Source organism: Scyliorhinus torazame, chromosome 18, assembly GCF_047496885.1.
Source record: "Scyliorhinus torazame isolate Kashiwa2021f chromosome 18, sScyTor2.1, whole genome shotgun sequence".
In the NCBI taxonomy this organism is placed as follows: Eukaryota; Metazoa; Chordata; class Chondrichthyes; order Carcharhiniformes; family Scyliorhinidae; genus Scyliorhinus; species Scyliorhinus torazame.
Genome location: NC_092724.1, coordinates 162230590 through 162253638, shown reverse-complemented (window position 1 = coordinate 162253638; position 23049 = coordinate 162230590). Strand labels below are relative to the sequence as shown.

The 23049-nt window shown below is 54.9% G+C and overlaps 1 protein-coding gene across 9 annotated transcripts in view; it reads left to right on the top strand.

Moving 5' to 3' along the window:
- The window catches only part of LOC140395710 (uncharacterized), a 223914-nt gene that overhangs the window by 187723 nt on the left and 13142 nt on the right, over positions 1–23049 (top strand). For all 9 annotated transcript variants that reach the window (XM_072483820.1, XM_072483821.1, XM_072483822.1 and 6 more), the window contains 11 exons: positions 644–860; positions 2911–3091; positions 4948–5074; positions 6067–6141; positions 6734–6916; positions 7908–8158; positions 11080–11222; positions 12154–12241; positions 13063–13204; positions 15054–15188; positions 22623–22736. In XM_072483820.1, the coding sequence (XP_072339921.1) occupies positions 644–860; positions 2911–3091; positions 4948–5074; positions 6067–6141; positions 6734–6916; positions 7908–8158; positions 11080–11222; positions 12154–12241; positions 13063–13204; positions 15054–15188; positions 22623–22736 (1656 nt within the window). The remainder of the gene's footprint in view (positions 1–643; positions 861–2910; positions 3092–4947; positions 5075–6066; positions 6142–6733; positions 6917–7907; positions 8159–11079; positions 11223–12153; positions 12242–13062; positions 13205–15053; positions 15189–22622; positions 22737–23049) is intronic.

The following is a 23049-nucleotide window of genomic DNA, read 5'->3' as shown; positions in this document are numbered from 1 at the left end:
AGGTTTACCAGGATGTTGCCTGGTACGGAGGGTATCAGCTATGAGGAGAGATTGAATAAACTGGGATTGTTCTCCCGAGAGAGATGGAGGCTGAGGGGCGACCTGGTAGAAGTTTATAAAATTATTAGGGGTGTAGATAGGGTGAACAATTGGAGGCTTTTTCCCAGGGTGGAAATGACAATAACAAAGGGGCACAAGTTCAAGGTGAGGGGGGAAAGGTTCAGTGGGGATGTGCGGGGAAGTTTTTTACCCAGAGAGTGGTGGTGGCCTGGAATGCACTGCCAAGTGTTGAGGCAGATACATTAGCGACCTTTAAGACTTATCTGGAGAGGCACATGAACAGACGGGTATAGAAGGATACAGGCGGTTGGTCTAGATAGGACACGTGATCGGCGCAGGCTTGGAGGGCCGAAGGGCCTGTCCCTGTGCTGTATTGTTCTTTGTTCTTTGACTGATGCTCCCAGACCTGCGGAATATTTCTAACGTTTTCTGTTTTTATTCCATATTTTAATTTGACCTGAAAAGTGTTTTGTTGTGATACTAAATTATGCTCTTCTGCTCGAAACAAACATTTGTAACCTTCATCGAGAAAGTGATGCTGAATGTCCTGTGGATCATGTGTGGTTTTCTCTACTTTTCTCAGGTATTAAGCCTTCCATATCTGTGGACGAGATGATTGGCCACTTCAAATCGTGGTGCGTGAAGACACCTCCAAGTGAATCAGGCGATTTGGAAGGTGCAGACTTTTGCACATATGCAGACCACATTCACAGGGTCTACACTTACCTGGCTATGAACTGCAATCAAAGTCAGCTGCAGGAATTGTTTAAGCATTTCCCAGCTGTGTTCGTACCGACCAGGTATCAGCAACGCTCTCAGTTTTCACATGTGGTTTATTAAAACTGTCGGTGAGATAGGAATGGGGAAAGAATGTTAGAATTGCTGATGGAGGCAGCACGGTGGCGCAGTGGTTAGCACTGCTGCCTCACGGTGCTGAGGTCCCAGGTTCGATCCAGGCTCTGGGTCACTGTCCGTGTGGAATTTGCACATTCGCCCCGTGTTTGCGTGGGTTTCACCCCACAACCCACAGATGTGCAGGGTAGGGGGATAGGCCGCACTAAATTGCCCCTTGATTGGAAAAAAGAATTGGGTACTCTAAATTTATTTTTTAAAAAGATTTGCTGATGGAGCCTTTTGTCCGGATGAAGCTTCTGCCTGTGACTTTGCACATCTCAGTCACTGTTTCTTTTTGGATTTTCCTTGCTAATGGGTCCACAGGGTGTTTGAACTTTCCACCTTTAACTCTTACTGTCTCTTTCCCCACATCGTATTTAAGCGAACGTGTTTCTGGGGTGTCTTGCTCCAACCGCTCGCCTACAATTGGAAACTCCCTACATGATCCATGCAGATTACTCCATTCATCCCGGGGGGGGGGGGGGGGGTGACCGAGTGGTGTTTCCATTTCCAGCTTGTGTTAGAATTTTCCCAGGTGGCTGGGGGGCAGGTTAGAACAGGAGCCTTGGGATCGTTGAAGGTGTGATGGCAAATTGGTGGGCAGGTCACTCACACCCTTCCTCCTCTTGTGTGCTTTCTGTCGAAGGGGCCTTCTGCGACGATGGAAAATTGTTGGTTTAAGTCTCCCTCCAGAAGATTGAGTACAATGCCTATGCTGACATTCAGTAGATTACCGAGGGACTACCTTTCAAATGAGATGTTAAGCTACGGCCCACTGTAAGAGATCCCATGGCACTATTAGGACAAAGTGTTGGGGAAGTCTCCTCAGTGTCCTAACACCATAAGACATAGGAGCAGAATTAGGCCACTCGGCCCATCGAGTCTGCTCCGCCATTCAATCATGACTGATATTCTTCTCATCCCCATTCTCCTGCCTTCTCCCCATAACCCCGATCCCCTTAATTTAGGGCAGCACAGTAGCTTTGTGGATAGCACAATTGCTTCACAGCTCCAGGGTCCCAGGTTCGATTCCGGCTTGGGTCACTGTCTGTGCGGAGTCTGCACGTTCTCCCCGTGTGTGCGTGGGTTTCCTCCGGGTGCTCTGGTTTCCTCCCACAGTCCAAATATGTGCAGGTTAGGTGGATTGGCCGTGATAAATTGCCCGTAGTGTCCAAAATTGCCCTTAGTGTTGCGTGGGGTTACTGGGGATAGGGTGGAGGTGTTGAACCTGTGTAGGGTGCTCTTTCCAAGAGCCGGTGCAGACTCGATGGGCCGAATGGCCTCCTTCTGCACTGTAAATTCTATGTCTAATGATCAAAAACCTACCCATCTCTGTCTTAAAGACACTCAGTGATTTGGCCTCCACAGCCTTCTGCAGCAAAGAGTTCCACAGATTCACCACCCTCTGGCTGAAGAAATACCTCCTCATATCTGTTTTAAAGGATCGTCCCTTTAGTCTGAGGCTGTGTCCTCTGGTTCTAGTTTTTCCTACAAGTGGAAACATCCTCTCCACATCCACTCTATCCAGGCCTCGCAGTATCCTGTAAGTTTCAATAAGATCCCCTCTCATCCTTCTAAACTCCAACGAGTACAGACCCAGAGTCCTCAACCGTTCCTCATACAACAAGTCAATCTCTCCAAGAATATCAATAAAAACTGGTTCTCTGATCATCATCTTATTGCTGATTGTGTGGGGGTACTAGTGCAGATATTGTCCTCTGTATTTGTTACATGGCAATAGTACTTCATTATCTGCAAAGCTGTTGAAGATATCCGGGGATTGTGGAAGGGGGGGGTTCTTTTGATCAGATGACCTGTTTCGAGGGTATTTACCTAAGGGCCTATGTTGTGGGAAGCAGTTAGCAGGGGGCGAGAAATTAACAGGAGAAAGTTTGTATTTTTAGTTCCATGAAACTGTCGGGCAATTTGAAATAAATGTTCAACTCTCTTTTGAAGCAATGATTCGATCTGCACTGGAAAATTTTACCATCAGAAGAATGTATTCTGGAGCGATCCAAGTAGGATATTCCAGCGATATGAACTTCTAATTCAGACCACAGACGGATCTTTCCAGCAGCCTCACCTGCTTGCTCCTTTCTATTCTCAGTGGGATGATATGAAAAAACTATTTCGGAAGGTATGTCGAAAACCAATTATCACAACTTGTGTTCACCCTGCCTTGGTTGGAACTTCTATGGCCTCGAAGTTAGGGTCTACATCCATTGTAGGTCGAGTGGGGGCCCCCCGAACAATCCTCGTGCCTGAAAGGTGAGGAATAAGGGGCGGGATTCTCCGCAATCGGCGCTATGTCCGTCGACCGGCGCCAAAAACGGCACGAATCAGTCCGGCATCGCGCCGCCCCAAAGGTGCGGAATCCTCCGCATCTTGAGGGGCCGAGCCCTCACCTTGCGGGGCTAGGCCCGCGCCGGACTGATTTCCGCCCCACCAGCTGGCGGGAAAGGCCAGGGGGGTCGGAGAATCCCACCCAAGAAGTCCCTAATGTTGGATCTCTGTCCCTTACTGTTAGATCAGCGTTAGCGCGAGAGGCACATCTGCAGAGAGTGGAGGAAAATGCTCTCGGGGTGGACAATATATGCTGGCCCAGCCAGTCACACCCACATCCTATGAACGAATAAACAAAACTGTGGAGAGAGGTAATGTTGCACAGTTGGAAGTTAGCGATTTAAGAGCTTTCTGTTTTGTTACCTGTGTGGTAGGTAACATGTGCTCCTCAAACCTTGGTTAGTGATGAGGTCTTCTCAATCTCGATGAAGAAGATTCGAACTCGTCCTGTAGTAAGAAAAGGTTTATTGAGTAACTACAACAATATTTACATGAGTTTTTACTTTAATTTTGATACTAGTGATAAGGTTAACAAGATCTCACTACGGTAACTATACATAACTCCACTAGACATCTGAACTAGTCTGCTATTGCCCTGGTCACAGTGCACCCAAGAGAGAGCGAGAGACCCAATGTGGTTGCCTTTTATACCCCTGTTGGTCCGGCCCTCTAGTGATCATGTGGTGCTACCGATTACACATTAACCCCTTGTGTACATGCACATACAGAGATCACTACACTTTTAAGTACAGATGCAAAAAGTGAAATGATCTGTAATAAGATGGAAGGCAGGGCCGGCGCAGTGGTTAGCACCGCTGCCTACGGCACTGAAGACCAAAGATCGATCCCGGCCCTGGGTCACTGTCCGGGCGGAGTTTGTACATTCTCCCCGTGTCTGCGTGGGTCTCACGCCCACAACCCAAAGATGTGCAGGGTAGGTGGATTGGCCACACTAAATTGCCCCTTAATTGGGGGGGGGGGGGGGGAAATAATTGGGTGCTCAAAAAAAAAAAGATGGAAGGCAGGGATAATTTAAATGTTAAAATGGATGACGGTCGAAGGCAACAGGATGGTAATAGGATACGAAAAGACCCAAAAGTTGGGTTACGATAGGTGTACATGGCAGCAGCAGAGCTATTACTTAGACCTACATGGGGGGCAGGTTAGCTCAGTTGTCTGGACGGTTGGTTCGTAATGGAGAACAACACCAGCAGCGTGGGTTCAATCCCCGTACCGGCTGAGGCTATCCAGGAAGGAGGCCCCGCCTTCTCAACCTTGCCCCTCGCCTGAAGTGTGGTGACCCTCAGGTTAAATCCCCACCAGTCAGAGCCCCCCCCTCAAAGGGGAATGCAGCCTAAGGTCCTCTGGGACTATGGTGACTAACTTTGACCTGCTGTATGAGAGAATCGCAGTAGCAGTTACGGTATGCAGTTGTTGATGCATTAAAAACAATAATGCCTCCAGTCACCATATACATGGTCATTACTCTCACCCCAGGGCACCTATGCCGGAGGACAAGGAGCAGCAATGTGATGAAGTGTTAGCCAATTTTGTGCTTCTAGCATTTTGTGAGTTTGGTACTTTATCTGTTCTGGAGGCAATTGCTGCTGAATCTCGATTTGTAATTGAATTTATTAATTTCAATGACAGACTGTGAATGTTGAAAAGATACCGTCTATGAAGCACTATGTAAACCTGCTGGTGCTGATCTGCAGCAAGGAGTCATTACCCAACAGTGACCTTCTGCAGGACGTGTCTGTCATTTACGCAGTTCTAGGTAAGTGGTTTTGTCGGTTTGTTTCAGGCGGTTTTCTCTCACAGAGGGCGCTCCGATTTTAAAAGATAAACATTTTAAACGGGACATCCGGCCGAACCCCTGCTTCTCCCCCACCGATCCCCCGCCTCTGCTCCAGTAGTGCCAGGGCACTGCCTGGGCATGACCCTCTCCACCCCGGGGCTAAGCTCACCTGTGTTCCTCTGGCAGGTTCTATTCACCAGGCACAAGTCATGGTGAACCTGCCTTGATTCATGTCCACGTGGTGAATGGACAGTCTTAACATGGGGGGGGGGGCAGGAGCAATCGGGGGCAAATGCCTGATACGTATATTAAAGTAGATGTAAATTACTTTTAACGTCATTGGCGGGGGGGGGGGGGGGGGGGGGGGGGGACACGACAATTGAGTCAGGCAATCCCGCCAGCGTAAAGGCTATCTTTTCTGCTCGATTCTCTGCCCCCTCTGCTATTCCTGTCCTCGCTAAAACAGGGGTGGAAAAGCCCCCCCCCACCATAGCTTTTAAGGGATGTCTTAAAGGAGACAGGGGAGGTGGTGAGGGAGCAGATTTAGGGAAGGAATTCCAGAGCTTAAGGACCACGTGTCAGAAAGAACCGCCACCAACCAGTAAAACAATGTTGGGGAGCGCTTAAGAGGTCAGAATTAGAGAAGCAATACCCCTGAAAGCCGTGGGAGGTTTCAGTGATTATGGAGGGATGAGACCAGAGCGGGAATTTGAAAATGGAGGCGGAGCTCAGTGGGGTGCCGATGGAGGTCAGCAAGTATAGGGTTGGTGGATAAATGGATTCAGTGTAAGTGCGGGGAACAGGCAGCGAGCGGGCTGCAGGATAACCTCGAGTTTCTGAAGGAAACAGCATAGGAGGCTGACTAACCGTGCCATGCTAGAAAAAGCACTGAAGGTAAAGTGAGCGTATTGCTGAAGAACTCAGCTGCCTAATATCACCCGAGTCAATAATTCAATTTTTTGTCCCCACAGCTGTGAAATGCAAGACTTGTAATGATTATGATGACACATGGGAACGTTATCTTCCCTATTGCCAATCATTAAAAGGTAAGGATTTTATAAAATGTTAACTCTGTTTCTCTCTCGGGGGTGGCATGGTGGCGCAGTGGTTAGCACTGCTGCTTCACAGCGCCGAGAACCTGGGTTCGATCCCGGGTCACTGTCCGTGTGGAGTTTGCACATTCTCCCCGTGTCTACATGGGTCTCACCCCCACAACCCAAAGAGGTGGATTGGCCACGTTAAATTGCCCCTTAATTTAAAAAAAAATGAATTGGGTACTCTAAATTTATATTTTAAAAACTGTTTCTTTCTCCACAGCTGCTGCCAGATCTGCTGAATGTTTCCAGCATTTTGCATTCTCATGTTGGCATCATGTGATGTGCGTGAGCTGGATAAATGTGGAGGGAGAGCAGATATTAGCAAATATAATACCTTCCACTGAGCACCCCCTCAACTGCTGAGCTCACTATAGGGTAGCCATAATGGGCATTGTTCTCATATTCTACCATGCCATTGAATATTTAAGAACTGTTAAATGTTGCCCCACTGTTCCTTGATTATTTTATCTTTATTGTACTGTCAATTTGAGTATGACTCATAGTCCTTTCTGGTAACTCCTTCTCTCACCTGTGTCAATAGGAATGATAATGGATGAAAGAGTTTTACCAGCCAAGGATAATCGCTGGGTATCCATGGCCAACACTCTGGTCATCCCAGACAATAAGCACCTGGAGCGGATTTTTAAAGCCCACTCTCTATGTTTGCTTCACCTACCTGCCGCGGAGAGGATTTCCCACAAAGCTAAGGCCAATAACAAGCAAGGTAACTCTACCCTTCTTCCTTCACCACCGTTGCATTTCCCTCTTTGCTGCCGACATTTGTGGTGTTGTTGTGGTTGGCCTGGCCTGTGTTGATGCCCTGGGGCTGTGTTCACAGGGAGGGACCCAGTAGATGTGGAGGGGCCACACCATGCAGCACAATATCTGTGCTGTTCACTTAAGGGGTTTAGAAATGAGGGGGTTGGTGGAGAAAGGGGGTTCACAGCATTGAAAATAGGAATTTCTCCAGAGTAACAGGGAAGCTGCTGAATAATAATGCCGAAGGCATTGTCTGGAACGCTCTTCACCAGCCCCCCACTCTCCTTCACTGATGCAAAATGGACAAAAATAACATTTCATGGGTGTCACAGCGGGGGGGGGGGGGGGGGGGGGGGGGGGCACGAAATCCTATAATGAGCATTGTTATTCTGGGGGGGGTGAGGGGAGGAATGTGTCTCTAAAAAGAGTTTGATAAAATAGTCTTGGGCAGTGAGGAAAATCGAGAGGAATCTGTTTCTGGACAAAGAATAGGGCTGAATTTTCTGGTCACTTTCTGGCAACAGACAGGTTCACTCACTAACACTTGGCATAATTACTTTGGATCTGTAGGTTTTATTGTAAAGAAACAATGTATATAAGTTCTCCCTGGTGAGTAAATGTGTTGCCTGACGTATTAATAAGTCAGACAGAACAGAACACAGTTGTCCCATCTGCTAACTGACTAATCGCAGCTTTGCCTGGCATTGGAGAGAGAACGTTGCTCTCAGTGGCACTGGGCTTAGAAAGGGGCATTGACCCGGGCCAGGATTGCTGCTCCCACTTCCTATCCTCTTGTATCTACTGCAAAATAGGGGCTTTTCATTGAAGCCTACTTGTGACAATAAGCGATTATTATTGAATATGGAAGAGAATGGGCGGTGGACAGCTGAATGCACCGTTTGACATATCTGTATTTGGAGGTCCTGTATTTAATCAGTAACCATCTCTTTCATTAGAATTCCGATTTAATGAGGAAGATCGTAACTTATTTTTTGAAATCTGTGGGGTGGAGCGACTTTCCAATTGCATCACTGTGGAAGCCCAGACGGAGGATTATAGACCCTGTCCACGGGTCCAAAACTTTGTAAACTTGGTGGTTCCATTTATCCAGAGATGGTTCTTTCACCACGATGACTTCAGTGATGTTTATCAAAAACTACAAGACAATGACATCACTGCACGCCTTAAATCGATGACCTTTATACAGGTAAATATTCAGTTTATTAAAACTGTACACAACACTGAAACCCTTTCTGTAATGTCTTGATGTAAAAAAATGTAAATAATCTTTATTGTCACAAGTTGGCTTACATTAACGCTGCAATGAAGTTACTGTGAAAATCCCCTCGTCGCCACATTCCGGCGCCTGTTCGGGTACGCTGAGGGAGAATTCGGAATTCTCAGCTGGTACGGGAATTGAACCCGCGCTGCTAGCCTCGTTCTGCATCACAAACCAGTTGTCTAGCCCACTGAGCTAAAGCAGTAATCGCGCCTCGATTGAACCTGCCTCCACCAGGCTTCCAGGCGAAACATCAGTTTTGCTGTCAAACCTTCACACCCCAGCCAAATGCGAGCCCATTATCATTGTCGAGGAATGTGACCTGAGAGCTCATTGCACACAGTGAATAAAGTGTCGATTTAGATGGAGCAGATGTGTCACTTTGTTGTTTCCAACCCCGATTAATGAAATAGAAGCTCTCCCTTCCTTACGCCTTTAACAGCAACAGCCTGCAGTTATCTAGCACTTTTCAAACATATTCACAAAGTAGCTTAACATCACGAGTTGGATTTGAACACACCCAACTTAATTTTGAGGTCGTGCTGGAGCATCTCATTAACTGTGTTGTGTTAGAGGGCGGCACGTGGCGCAGTGGTTAGCACTGGGACTGCGACGCTGAGGACCCGGGTTCGATCCCGGCCCTGGGTCACTGTCCGTGTGGAGTTTGCACATTCTCCCCGTGTCTGCGTGGGTTTCGCCCCCACAACCCAAAGATGTGCAGGGTAGGTGGATTGGCCACACTAAATTGCCCCTTAATTGGAAAAGAAAAATAATTGGCTACTCTAAATTTATTTATTTTTTAAAATGTATTTTAAAAACTGTGTTGTATTTCGAGGAGATCGATGGGGCTGTGTTAAAACACAGCAGAGGTTTATAGAAGAATTACGTACACTGAACAACACAACTACTGCACAGGTCTTGTTCCCACAACCCATGTCCAAACCCCAACAGCCAGAAACGCGCCTGAACTCCTGAGAGGCTAACGTTTGTGCTCCATCACCATAGGCTCTGGGCACCTAATGTTCAAAGCATCGCCCCTTAGAGAGGTCACACTACCACAAACCTGGACTCTGCTTTTCATGACTTACGGAATAGAATGCTCTTTGGCGTAGCAGAGAGTGCTCTTGTGAAATATGAATCTCGGAGTTTTAGAATGCACCCACTTTATACCGTATCTGGCTCACTTTAAATGCTGAAGCTTTGCTGCTAGGTTACGTAGTGTGCAGATGCTGTCTCCCTTTACACTTCCATTGAAAAAAGGTCTCGGTGATTATGTTGGAAGAGACTTTAACACAGCGGGGTTATGTCAGAGGAGCCAGTCGTTGGCTAATTGACTACACATGACTGGGAATTATCGCTAGATGGCAGTAGATTGTAATTCATTCTGATCCCTCACTATTTGAGCAGAGGGATGTGTAAACACACAAGAGAAAATCCATTCAGAAGAGAAACAGACAGAAGCTGTGGGGAGGTTGGAGTGTTTGAGCAAAGTATGGGACATTGGCTTCAATCTCCGGCTAGAGTTAAGTGGAGGTGAAAGTGAACGGCGGAGGGACACTTTCATCGCCGTTACAAATGAGGGCCGAGATTTGCTGAACTTTTCATATTGAAATTATCAGGGTTTGCGACTGAACTTCCATCAAAGGGCACCTGGGGAGCAATGTGTGTGTGTGTGTGGGGGGTGGGGGCGTTATCCTTGAGGAATGGTGATCTCCGTGTCCAGAGATTGTGTATTCCCTACAATTCCAGCAATTTATTCACCCAGTCCCAGATTTGACCCCTGGCGTGTGCTGCATTAGTTAAAACACTGGGCAATGTTAGGGGCATTGCAATTGGCTCTAGGTTAGGGCAGAAGAAAATAAATCAGCCATTCAGAGACTGTATAAAATAGGGGCTGCCAGGAACAGATCGACCTGGGTGCATATGGGCACGAGTCATTAAAGGTGGCAAGACAGGTGGAGAGATCAGTTAATCCAGTATTCTGGGCTTTATTAATAGAGGCATAAGAGCAAGAAGGTTCTGTTGAATTTGTACAGTCCTGGGCTCCACACTATAGGAAGGATGTGGACACATTGGAGAGAGCGCAGAAGAGGTTTACAAGAATGGTTCAGGGATGAAGATCGGGACTGTTCTGCTTGGAGAAAGGAAGGCTAAGAGGAGATTTGGTAGAGGCGTTCAAAATCATGAGGGGGGTGCTGGAAAGAGCAGACGGGGAGAAACTGGGCGCGGATTCTCCCAGGCCCGGGCCGGAGAATCGCCGCAACCGCCCCACGCCGCCCCGATGCCGGCGCTCGATTCTCCGAGGCGGCACCCCCATTGCACGGCAGGTAGTGAGGCTGGAGCGGCGTGAACCCCTCCAGCGCCGTGCTGGCCCCTGTGGGGGACAGAATCGCTAGTTCCCGTGCCTGTTTCGCACCAACGGGACGGCGCGGAGACTCTGTCCCGCGATGGGAGAATCGCGCCCACTGTTCCTGCTTGTGACAGGCTCGAGAACGAGTGGGCACAGATTTAAAATGATTTGTAAAAGTAGCAACGGTGATGTGGGTCTCACCCTCGACGCTGGCCCCGAGTGCCTATCATGGAGAGAGGTCCGTTCTTCGATATCTCATTTTGGGCTCCAGGATTGGGGAGCATTTGGAGAAGGAGCTAAGGAGAATGCCCCACGTATGGAGAGCCATGATGCAGTTGAATGTCAGAATCAGGTCAAGGGGCTGAACAGCCCACTCCAGTCCTGTCTTCCTCAGCCCCCGGCTGTGGTTATGAAATGGGATGGTTGGGGTGGGGAGCAGTTGAGAATCGAGGCTGATGTTGATGACGTCCCTTTTCTTCAATCTTGTTTTGCATGCCAGGTTGGAAAGCTGTACCTCCACTATGAGTTAACTCTGCCCAATACATCCCTGGAGGTTGAGAACGAGGACATAGTGTGTCACTTAAAGGATAAGACTTTCTATATCCAGAAGGATCACATCACTTCACGCACCGATATCTGCAGGTAAACAGCGTGACCGTTTGTGGACTGTTCTGTGGCTGTAATTTTTTTTAAATTGTTCTCTGGATTTGAGAGATGTCATTTCAACTTGAACAATTTGAACCAATCCCTCATTAAATGTAGAATCAAAGCAATGAAAATCTTGCATTTTACAATGCCTTTTACACCCTGAGGATCGGTAAAATGTTTGACAGCCGGTGAAATATTCTTTAAATGTAGAGACTCTCGTAAGACAAGAAATTGATTTGTGCACAGCGAGATCCTACAGACAGTAGTACGATAATGAGCCGATCATCTGTTTTTTGGTAATGGGCATGATTCTCCGGCCCCCCCGCCGGGTCAGAGAATCCCCGGGGGGGGGGGGGGGGGGCGGCACGAATTCCGCCCCGACGCCGGCTGCCGTATTCTCCGGGGCCGCTTTTCAGGCGGGAGTGGGGTTCACGCCACGCCGGTCGGGGGCCGTTGGCAGTGCCCCCCCCCACCCGGCAATTCTCCGGGCACCGATGGGCCGAGCGGCCGTCCGTTTTTGGCCAGTCCCACCAGCGTGGGTTACGTATGGTCCCACACGGCGGGACCTGGCAGGTAAGTCGGCAGGGGCGGTCCTCCGGGGGGGGGGGGGGGGCGGTCCGATGGTGGCCTGGCCCGCGATCGGGGCCCACCGATTTGCGGGCGGGTCTGTTCCATGGGGACACTTCTTCCTCCCGCGCCGAACCCCTTCAGCGTCCACCAAGCCCCCGGCCAGTGTCATCTGAGGGAGAAATAGATTTCTGGAATAAATTTGGGATTTGCAAGTTAGCAGGAGCGTGGTGAAACAGGTGGTAGGCAGGGGCCACTCTAACTGATGACGTGGCCTCGCGCCGTGGGTTACCTCTAATTTGCGGGGTCCGTTACTCCTGTTCCTTGAGCGTCCTTTTTATTTCTTCTGTCTTTCCAGGGAACTGGTAAAGTTGTTTAGCTTTGGGAGGAAGGAACTGGAAAAGGAATTGGAACGTTTCCTACAGAGTCTCAACTCTTACCTTGAGGTATTTATTTCTGTCTTCACCTGATGGTGTGGAACATCTTTAAGAACCTAACGAGAAAAACTGATCTGATGCAGCATGTTTCAACTCATCTAAATTTTAAAGCTATCGCTTCTGATCTCTCCTACGTTTACTGTGGGTTAGGAGCAGCACGGTGGCGCAGTGGTTAGCACTGCTGCCTCACGGCGCCACGGACCCGGGTTCGACCCCGGCACTGGGTCACTGTCCGTGTGGAGTTTGCACATTCTCCCCGTGGCTGCGTGGGTCTCACCCCCACAACCCAAAGATGTGCAGGGTAGGTGCATTGGCCGCGCTAAATTGCCCCTTAATCGGGAAAAAAAAAGAATTGTCCACTTTAAACTTTTAAAGAATTACTGTGGGAACTGGGTGTCCGGAAAGCTGCCGTTCGTTTTGCTGACCACAGTTTTTAATAGAAGTTACAGAACTACAATCCAAAAGGTTTCACTCTGAGTGTAACATGGAACTCAGCTAATTGTTTTAAGCGAACCTTTATTTCTATCCAGTTCAGCCCGATCCTTTGAAGCTGGATAGAGGAATAATGGTCAAGATGACTTCCTTAGTGAGGAGGTCACTTGAGTGGAGCCTGAACAAAATACAGGAGTCGCTGGAAAATACTCAGCCAGTCAGGCAGCGTCTGTGCAGAGAGGAGCAGGGCTAAACATTTCACATCAAGGATCCTGCTTCAGGCATATTTCTGATCTGTTTAAGACCATTATAGTGGGTGGTGGGGGTGGCTGTCAGCTTCAGTAAGTGGAAATCCTGCAGAAATGTGGTCAGTGATTCCCAACCCTGTTCTAATGCAGAATAGACCAGCCACAACACAACCTGAGGACCCACTGAAAAGGTTTCTGAAGATGGAGGGTGTTGAAGAACTGCCAGAAAGTGAAGAGAAGTGGGAGGTTCCCAGGGCTGTGGAGATGAGACCAGAGCCACCACGACAACCAGGTACTGGACAAGATGTTCTTGTGGTTTTCTGTCTGATGATTATGGTATGTGTCAAATAGTGCGAGTGTATATAAGAGTTTATAAGGTTTGAAAGCAACCCAGTGTGGCAGTTTTATTTTATTTTTTTATGAATTTAGAGTACCCAATTCATTTTTCCAATTGAAAATGAAATTCGCTTATTGTCACAAGTAGGCTTCAAGTGAAGTTACTGTGAAAAGCCCCTAGTCGCCACATTCCAGCGCCTGTTCGGGGAGGCTGTTATGGGAATCGAACCGTGCTGCTGGCCTGCCTTGGTCTGCTTTAAAAGCCAGCGATTTAGCCCTGTGCTAAACAGCCCCTAATTAAGGGGCAATTTAGCACGGCCAATCCACCTACCCTGCACATCTTTGGGTTGTGGGGGCGAAACCCTCGCAGATACGGGGAGAATGTGCAAACTCCACACGGACAGTGACCCAGAGCCAGGATCGAACCCGGGACCTCGGCGCCGTGAGGCAGCAGTGCTAACCACTGTGCCGCCGAGCTGCCCGTGTGGCAGTTTTATACCATCTAAGCAACTTTGCATAAACTGGAAGACAAAAACCAAAGACATTTGATGGTATTAGTCCTGGATCAAGTCCAGAATCTTTGGCTGGGGAGTCCATTTTGTTGATTAAGCTCCTGTAGAGTGCCTTGGAATGTTTTATTACATTAAAGGTGTACTATAAATGACATTACTGTTTCTGAATATCTTTAGCAGATGTTGCAAGTACACTGTGATTATTGATGGGGAAATGAATGAAACCCGGAAAGGAGAGCAGTCAGACTCTCTAAATAAATTCACTTTAAGAAACTCTTTGTGCATCTGGCGAGGGGGCAGGCCCAGCAAATATAGCTGAACCTACTAATGAATCTTGAGGGGATTGAAAACAGCCCACTAAATGTTCTTCCCGACTGCAGCTGTTGGGGGGCGACACGGTGGCGCAGTGGTTAGCACTGCCGCCTCACGGCGCCGAGGTCCCGGGTTCGATCCCGGCCCTGGGTCACTGCCCGTGTGGAGTTTGCACATTCTCCCTGTGTCTGCGCGGGTCTCAGATGTACAAGGTAGGTGGATTGGCCACGCTAAATTGCCCCTTAATTGGAACAAAATAATTGGCTACTCTAAACTTTATTTTTAAAAACTGCAGCCATTGCTAGGAGATACGTGGGGCAAGATTATCATCCCTCCTCTCACGGGGGGGTGGGGAGACGACAGTACCTTGCTTCTAATTGCCGCATGTCCATGGCACCTGAGACCTAGAATTAAACACACACAAGTGTTGCACGTGACTCTGTCACTCGCTGAGCAATCTCATGTTTCAGCAATACTTAAATTGGTTGGGATTTAGCCCAGAGCGCAGTAATTACCCAGATCGTAGACAGTTACTGGAGAGTTGAGGATTCATCCGTGTCGGCTGTAACACTGATACTTTATTGCGCAGTGAGTGCCCCCCCCCCCCCCCCCGGGCTGCAGGGGAACCCCCCCCCCCCCAACCGGGCTGCAGGGATCCCATCCCCGGGCTGCAGGGACCCCCCCCCCCGGGCTGCAGGGGAACCCCCCCCCCCCACCGGGCTGCAGGGATCCCATCCCCGGGCTGCAGGGAACCCCCCACCGGGCTGCAGGGATCCCATCCCCGGGCTGCAGGGATCCGCCCCCCCCCCCCCCCCACCGGGCTGCAGGGATCCCATCCCCGGGCTGCAGGGACCCCCCCCCATCCTGCTTCCTCCTGCACCATTTATCAGGTTGCACAGCAGTGTAAGGGTGAGGTTGAAGTGAATACTGGCAGACGGTGTGTTCTGGGTGATCATTTTCTCTCATTCCTTTCACACACAGCAATGATTTCAACACAAGGCCAAAACGAAACCAGCAGAAACCTGGAGAGCAACAACAGCAAGGACGATGCGGACAGGCTCCTGGCCAGCTGGCCGCCCAGGTCCTCACTTCAAGACAGCTCGGGGAGAACATTCAGTAAGAAATATCGCTGCTCCTGTGGTTGAAGGGGGATAATGAGAATAATAAGCTGCTTCTTACAGACTGTACAGAAACCGCCCTGTACATAAAGGGAGTGAGGCTCAGGCTGGGTTGAGAGGTATCACTGTTCTAAATGGTGAGATTAAGATTGGGATGGTTTATTGTCATTACAATCCTGGGGGGGGGCTGTGGGGAAGGAGCGGGGGGGCAGTGGGAAAGGTGCGGGGGGGCAGTTGGGAAGGAGCGGGAGGGGCTGTGGGGAAGGTGCGGGGGGGCTGTGGGGAAGGTGAAGGGGGGCTGTGGGGAAGGTGCGGGGGGGCTGTGAGGAAGTTTTGGGGGGGCTGTGGGGAAGGTGCGGGGGGGCTGTGGGGAAGGTGCGGGGGGGGCAGTTGGGAAGGAGCGGGAGGGGCTGTGGGGAAGGTGCGGGGGGGCTGTGGGTTAGGTGAAGGGGGGCTGTGGGGAAGGTGCGGGGAGACTGTGGGGAAGGATCGGGGGGCTGTGGGGAAGGTGCTGGGGGGGGGCTGTGGGGAAGCTGCTGGGGGGGCTGTGGGGAAGGTGCTGGGGGGGCTGTGGGGAAGCTGCTGGGGGGGCTGTGGGGACGGTGCGGGGGGGGCGGTGGGGAAGGATCGGGGGGGTTGTGGGGAAGGTGCGGGGGGCTGTGGGGAAGGATCGGGGGGGCTGTGGGGAAGGTGCGGGGAGGCTGTGGGGAAGGATCGGGGGGCTGTGGGGATGGTGCAGGGGGGCTGTGGGGAAGGTGCGGGGGGGGGCTGTGGGAAGGAGCGGGGGGGCTGTGGGTAAGGAGCGGGGAGGGTGTGGGGGGCTGTGGGCAAGGAGCGGATGAGGCTGTGGGGGAGGTGCGGGGGGGCTGTGGGGAAGGTGCGGGGGGGGCTGTGGGGAAGGTGAAGGGGGGCTGTGGGGAAGGATCGGGGGTCTGTGGGGATGGTGCAGGGGGGCTGTGGGGAAGGTGCGGGGGGGCTGTGGGGAAGGAGCGGGGGGGCTGTGGGTAAGGAGCGGGGAGGGTGTGGGGGGCTGTGGGCAAGGAGCGGATGAGGCTGTGGGGAAGGAGTGGGGGAGGTGCGGGGGGGCTGTGGGGCAGGTGCGGGGGGGGCTGTGGGGAAGGTGAAGGGGGGCTGTGGGGAAGGTGCGGGGGGGCTGTGGGGAAGGTGCGGGGGGGCTGTGGGGAAGGATCGGGGGCTGTGGGGATGGTGCAGGGGGGCTGTGGGGAAGGTGCGGGGGGGGGGCTGTGGGGAAGGAGCGGGGGGGCTGTGGGTAAGGAGTGGGGAGGGTGTGGGGAAGGAGCGAATGAGGCTGTGGGGAAGGAGCGGGGGAGGCTGTGGGGAAGGATCGGGGGGGCTGTGGGGAAGGTGCGGGGGGGGCTGTGGGGAAGGTGCGGGGGGCTGTGGGGAAGGTGCGGGGGGAGCTGTGGGGAAGGTGCGGGGGGCTGTGTGGAAGGTGCGGGGGGGCTGTGGGTTAGGTGAAGGGGGGCTGTGGGGAAGGTGCGGGGAGGCTGTGGGGAAGGATCGGGCGGGGGTTGTGGGGAAGGTGCTGGGGGGGCTGTGGGGACGGTGCGGGGGGGCTGTGGGGTAGGATCGGGGGGGGCGGTGGGGAAGGATCGGGGGGGTTGTGGGGAAGGTGCGGGGCTGGTGTGGGGGGCTGTGGGCAAGGAGCGGATGAGGCTGTGGGGAAGGAGTGGGGGAGGTGCGGGGGGGCAGTGGGGAAGGTGCGGGGGGGCTGTGGGGAAGGTGCGGGGAGGCTGTGGGGAAGGATCGGGGGGCTGTGGGGATGGTGCAGGGGGGCTGTGGGGAAGGTGCGGGGGGGGCTGTGGGGAAGGAGCGGGGGGGCTGTGGGTAAGGAGCGGGGAGGGTGTGGGGGCTGTGGGCAAGGAGCGGATGAGGCTGTGGGGAAGGAGTGGGGGGGCTGTGGGGAAGGTGCGGGGGGGGCTGTGGGGAAGGTGAAGGGGTGCTGTGGGGAAGGTGCGGGGGGGCTGTGGGGAAGGTGCGGGAGGCTGTGGGGAAGGATCGAGGGGCTGTGGGGATGGTGCAGGGGGGCTGTGGGGAAGGTGCGGGGGGGGCTGTGGGGAAGGAGCGGGGGGGCTGTGGGTAAGGAGCGGGGAGGGTGTGGGGGGCTGTGGGCAAGGAGCGGATGAGGCTGTGGGGAAGGAGTGGGGGGGCTGTGGGGAAGGTGCGGGGGGGGCTGTGGGGAAGGTGAAGGGGTGCTGTGGGGAAGGTGCGGGGGGGCTGTGGGGAAGGTGCGGGGGGGCTGTGGGGAAGGATCGAGGGGCTGTGGGGATGCTGCAGGGGGGCTGTGGGGAAGGTGCGGGGGGGCTGTGGGATAGGAGCGGGGGGGCTGTGGGGAAGGAGCGAATGAGGCTGTGGGGAAGGAGTGGGGAGGCTGTGGGGAAGGATCGGGGGGGCTGTGGGGAAGGTGAAGGTGGGCTGTGGGGAAGGTGCGGGGGGGGGGCTGTGGGGAAGGTGCGGCGGGGCTGTGGGGAAGGATCGGGGGGCTGTGGGGATGGTGCAGGGGGGCTGTGGGGAAGGTCCGGGGGTCTGTGGGGAAGGAGCGGGGGGGGCTGTGGGTAAGGAGCGGGGAGGGTGTGGGGGCTGTAGGGAAGGAGCGGATGAGGCTGTGGGGAAGGAGCGGGGGAGGCTGTGGGGAAGGATCGGGAAAGCTGTGGGGAAGGTGCGGGGGGGCTGTGGGGAAGGAGCGGGGGGGCTGTGGGTAAGGAGCGGGGAGGGTGTGGGGGGTTGTGGGGAAGGAGCGGATGAGGCTGTGGGGAAGGAGCGGGGGAGGCTGTGGGGAAGGCGCGGAGGGACTATGGGGGAGGCTGTGGGGAATGTGCGGGGGGCTGTGGGAAAGGAGCGGGGAGGCTGTGGGGAAGGTGCGGGGGGGCTGTGGGGAAGGTGCAGGGGGGCTGTGGGGAAGGTGCAGGGGGCTGTGGGGAAGGTGCGGGGGGGCTGTGGGGAAGGTGCGGGGGGGGCTGTGGGTTAGGTGAAGGGGGGCTGTGGGGAAGGAGCGGGGGGGGCTGTGGGGTAGGATCGGGGAGGCTGTGGGGAAGGATCGGAGGGCTGTGGGGAAGGAGCGGGGGAGGCTGTGGGGTAGGTGCGGGGGGGCTATGGGGAAGGTGCGGGGGGCTGTGGGGAAGGAGCGGGGAGGCTGTGGGGAAGGATCGGGGGGGCTGTGGGGAAGGAGCGGGGGCTGTGGGGAAGGTGAAGGGGGGCTGTGGGGAAGGTGCGGGGGGCTGTGGGGAAGGTGCGGGGGGGCTGTGGGGAAGTTTCGGGGGGGCTGTGGGGAAGTTTCGGGGGGGCTGTGGGGAAGGTGCGGGGGGCTGTGGGAAAGGTGCGGGGGGCTGTGGGGAAGGTGCGGGGAGGCTGTGGGGAAGGATCGGGGGGCTGTGGGGATGGTGCAGGGGGGCTGTGGGGAAGGAGCGGGGGGGGGCTGTGGGGAAGGAGCGGGGGGCTGTGGGTAAGGAGCGGGGAGGGTGTGGAGGGCTGTGGGGAAGGAGCGGATGAGGCTGTGGGGAAGGAGCGGGGGAGGCTGTGGGGAAGGTGCGGGGGGGCTGTGGGGAAGGAGCGGGGAGGCTGTGGTGAAGGATCGGGGGGCTGTGGGGAAGGAGCGGGGGGCTGTGAGGAAGGTGCAGGGGGGCTGTGGGGAAGGTGCGGGGGGGGCTGTGAGGAAGTTTCGGGGGGGCTGTGGGGAAGGTGCGGGGAGGCTGTGGGGAATGATCGGGGGGCTGTGGGGAAGGTGCGGAGGGCTGTGGGGAAGGTGCGGGGAGGCTGTGGGGAAGGATCGGAGGGCTGTGGGGAAGGAGCGGGGAGGGTGTGGGGAAGGAGCGGATGAGGCTGTGTGGAAGGAGCGGGGGGCTGTGGGGAAGGTGCGGGGGGCTGTGGGGAAGGAGCGGGGGGCTGTGGGGAAGGAGCGGATGAGGCTGTGTGGAAGGAGCGGGGGGAGGCTGTGGGGAAGGTGCGTTGGGGCTGTGGGTAAGGTGCGGGGAGGCTGTGGGGAAGGAGCGGGGGGCTGTGGGGAAGGAGCGGATGAGGCTGTGTGGAAGGAGCGGGGGGCTGTGGGAAGGAGCGGGGGAGGCTGTGGGGAACGATCGGTGAGGTTGTGGGGAAGGAGCGGGGGGAGGCTGTGGGGAAGATGCGTTGGGGCTGTGGGTAAGGTGCGGGGAGGCTGTGGGGAAGGAGCGGGGTGTCTGTGGGGAAGGTGCGGGGTGGGGGCTGTGGGGATGGAGCGGACGGCTGTGGGTAAGGTGCGGGGGGCTGTGGGGAAGGTGCAGGGGGGCTGTGGGGAAGGAGCGGGGGGGCTGTGGGGAAGGAGCGGGGGGCTGTGTGGAAGGATCGGGAGGCTGTGGGGAAGGATCGGGTGGCTGTGGGGATGGTGCAGGGGGGCTGTGGGGAAGTTTCGGGGGGGCTGTGGGGAAGTTTCGGGGGGGCTGTGGGGAAGGTGCGGGGGGCTGTGGGAAAGGTGCGGGGGGGGCAATGGGGAAGGTGCGGGGGGCTGTGGGGAAGGAACGGGGGGGGGGCTGTGGGGAAGGAGCGGGGGGGGGCTGTGGGGAAGGAGCGGGGGGGCTGTGGGGAAGGAGCGGGGAGGGTGTGGAGGGCTGTGGGGAAGGAGCGGATGAGGCTGTGGGGAAGGTGCGGGGGGGGGCTATGGGGAAGGTGCGGGGGGCTGTGGGTAAGGAGCGGGGAGGCTGTGGGGAAGGATCGGGGGGCTGTGGGGAAGGAGCGGGGGGCTGTGGGGAAGGTGCGGGGGGGCTGTGGGGATGGTGCGGGGGGGCTGTGGGGAAGGATCGGGGGGGCTGTGGGGAAGGTGCGGGGAGGCTGTGGGGAAGGATCGGGGGGCTGTGGGGAAGGTGCGGGGGGGCTGTGGGGAAGGTGCGGGGAGGCTGTGGGGAAGGATCGGAGGGCTGTGGGGAAGGAGCGGGGAGGGTGTGGGGAAGGAGCGGATGAGGCTGTGTGGAAGGAGCGGGGGGCTGTGGGGAAGGTGCGGGGGGCTGTGGGGAAGGAGCGGGGGGCTGTGGGGAAGGAGCGGATGAGGCTGTGTGGAAGGAGCGGGGGGCTGTGGGGAAGGAGCGGGGGAGGCTGTGGGGAAGGATCGGTGAGGTTGTGGGGAAGGAGCGGGGGGAGGCTGTGGGGAAGGTGCGTTGGGCCTGTGGGTAAGGTGCGGGGGGCTGTGGGGAAGGTGCGGGGGGGCTGTGGGGAAGGTGAGGGGGGGCTGTGGGGAAGGAGCAGGGGGGCTGTGGGGAAGGTGCGGGGGGACTGTTGGGAAGGAGCGGGGGGCTGTGGGTTAGGGGGGGAGGGTGCAGGGGCTGTGGGGATGCAGCGTGGGGGCTGTGGGGAAGGAGCGTGGGGGCTGTGGGGAAGAAGCGGGGGAGGCTGTGGGGAAGGTGCAGGGGAGGCTGTGGGGATGAAGGGGGGCTGTGGGGAAGGTGCGGGGGGGCTGTGGGGAAGGTGCGGGGGGGCTGTGGGGAAGGAGCAGGGGGGCTGTGGGGAAGGTGCGGGGGGACTGTGGGGCAGGAGCTGGGGGGCTGTGGGGAAGTTTCAGGGGGCTGTGGGGAAGCAGCGGGGGGCTGTGGGGAAGGTGCAGGGGGGCTGTGGGGAAGGTGCGGGGGGGCTGTGGGGAAGGAGCGGGGGGCTGTGGAGAGGTTTCGGGGGCAGTGGGGAAGCAGCGGGGGGCTGTGGGGAAGGTGCGGGGGGGCAGTGGGGAAGGTGCAGGGGGGCTGTGGGGAAGGTGCAGGGGGCTATGGGGAAGGAGTGGGGGGGCTGTGGGGAAGGTGTGGGGGGGCTGTGGGGAAGGAGCAGTGGGGCTGTGGGGGGGGGCTGTGGGGAAGGTGCGGGGGGACTGTGGGGCAGGAGCTGGGGGGCTGTGGGGAAATTTCGGGGGGCTGTGGGAAAGCAGCGGGGGGCTGTGGGGAAGGTGCGGGGGGCTGTGGGGAAGGAGCGGGAGGCTGTGGAGAAGTTTCGGGGGCTGTGGGGAAGCAGCGGGGGGCTGTGGGGAAGGTGCGGGGGGGCTGTGGGGAAGGTGCAGGGGGCTGTGGGGAAGGTGCGGGGGGGCTGTGGGGAAGGAGTGGGGGGGCTGTGGAGAAGTTTCGGGGGGCTGTGGGGAAGGTGCGGGGGGGCTGTGGAGAAGTTTCGGGGGGGCTGTGGGGAAGCAGCTGGCGGGCTGTGGGGAAGGTGCGGGGGGGCTGTGGAGAAGTTTCGGGGGGCTGTGGGGAAGGAGTGGGGGGGCTGTGGAGAAGTTTCGGGGGGCTGTGGGGAAGGTGCGGGGGGGCTGTGGAGAAGTTTCGGGGGGGCTGTGGGGAAGTTTTGGGGCCTGTGGGGAAGCAGCGGGGGGCTGTGGGGAAGCAGGGGAGGTGTATGAAACAAATTGGATAGCTCATTCCAGGATTCAGCACAGAATTATTTGACGGGTAGAATGGGCTCAATCTTGATGGTTCTTTACAAATAAATTGTTGGTAATTTGAAGCTTGAAAACGGTTTGAAATAAAAAGTCGGGTCATTTGCGGAGAGGAGGTGGGTTAATGTTTGGAGGGGCTAGCTTTGGCCAGGTGATGGAAGCTTTGGCCAGGTGATGGAAGCTTTGGCCAGGTGATGGAAGCTTTGGCCAGATGATGGAAGCTTTGGCCAGGTGATGGAAACTTTAGCGTGTCTCTGCAGACACTGATCGTCCTGATTTATATTCTTTTGTAAGGGCCACGAAGAATCCAGCACGAGTTTTAAGGATACAAAGTAATAACGTTTATTTACTATAACATATATACATAACAGTAGCAGTAACTTCCCTTGCTACTTACTCCTTCCTGCTGGTTCCTGAACTGGCCAGCTTTATTTATACTAGGAGTTTACTAGTGGTTTCTCCGCCCCCCTCATTGGGGAAGCTCATACTCCCACAGGATTGTGGGATTGTCATTAGTCCCCAGCCAATGGTAAGCAGGCAGGTTCTAACATATTCCATTATTTATTATCCTCCTATTGAAGAAATAACCAAAATGGGTGATGCAGCAGCCGGTTTCCTGGTTTAGACCACACAGGTTATCTGACTCCATCCAAAAAGGTTTTGAATTCTGTCCCATTTTTCCTTTCTCATAAAGAAATTAAGATTTACCTAATTGACACAATCTGGATCTTCCTGTTGCTTGCTGTTCCCAGCGGGAGTGTTCCCAAACCACAGCCAGGCTGACAGCTAGCCCACAGAGTGAGGAACCACAGGTGTGCTCCTGTGCTTTCCACTTTGTGGTTACGGTTCAATTAATTCAGCGCCTCGAGCTACCCCCAGGTACAGAGCTAACCTCCTCGTCCTCACAGTCAAATATTCAGTCAAGCAGAGTTAACCAGAATATAACTACGTTGTACAGCTTAGTGCGACTGTCGATAATTGTGTACGGTATTTTGGGGAGAGGTTATTTAGATTGCCGATGTTTGTTTTCCTCAGGTAAAGCGACTGAAGCTGTCATGAAAATGTGGCCTCCTCCTGCACCCCCTTCAGGCTCCAGTGATTACCCACCTTCCAGTAACCTGCAACATCTCTATTCTCCTGCACAGACTGGTGAGTCTTAGGTTAATGATGATGCAGGAATGGACTCTGTATTCAGCAGCAAACATGACCACAGCTGCGCTTTGCCAAGTCCGACGCACTGTTACTTTAAGCAGGCCTCATTGTCTCAGCATTATATGATGATATGGTTCGGTGGATTAGCCATGATCAATGCACGGGGATAGGGTGGGGGAGTGGGCCTATGGGGAATGCTCGTTCAAAGGCCTGGTACAGACCTCATGGCCTCCATTTGCACTGTAGGGATTCTATGGACACTGCCCCAGAGTTCACAGCTTCCTCTGGCTTTTTATTGTTTTGATGTTAA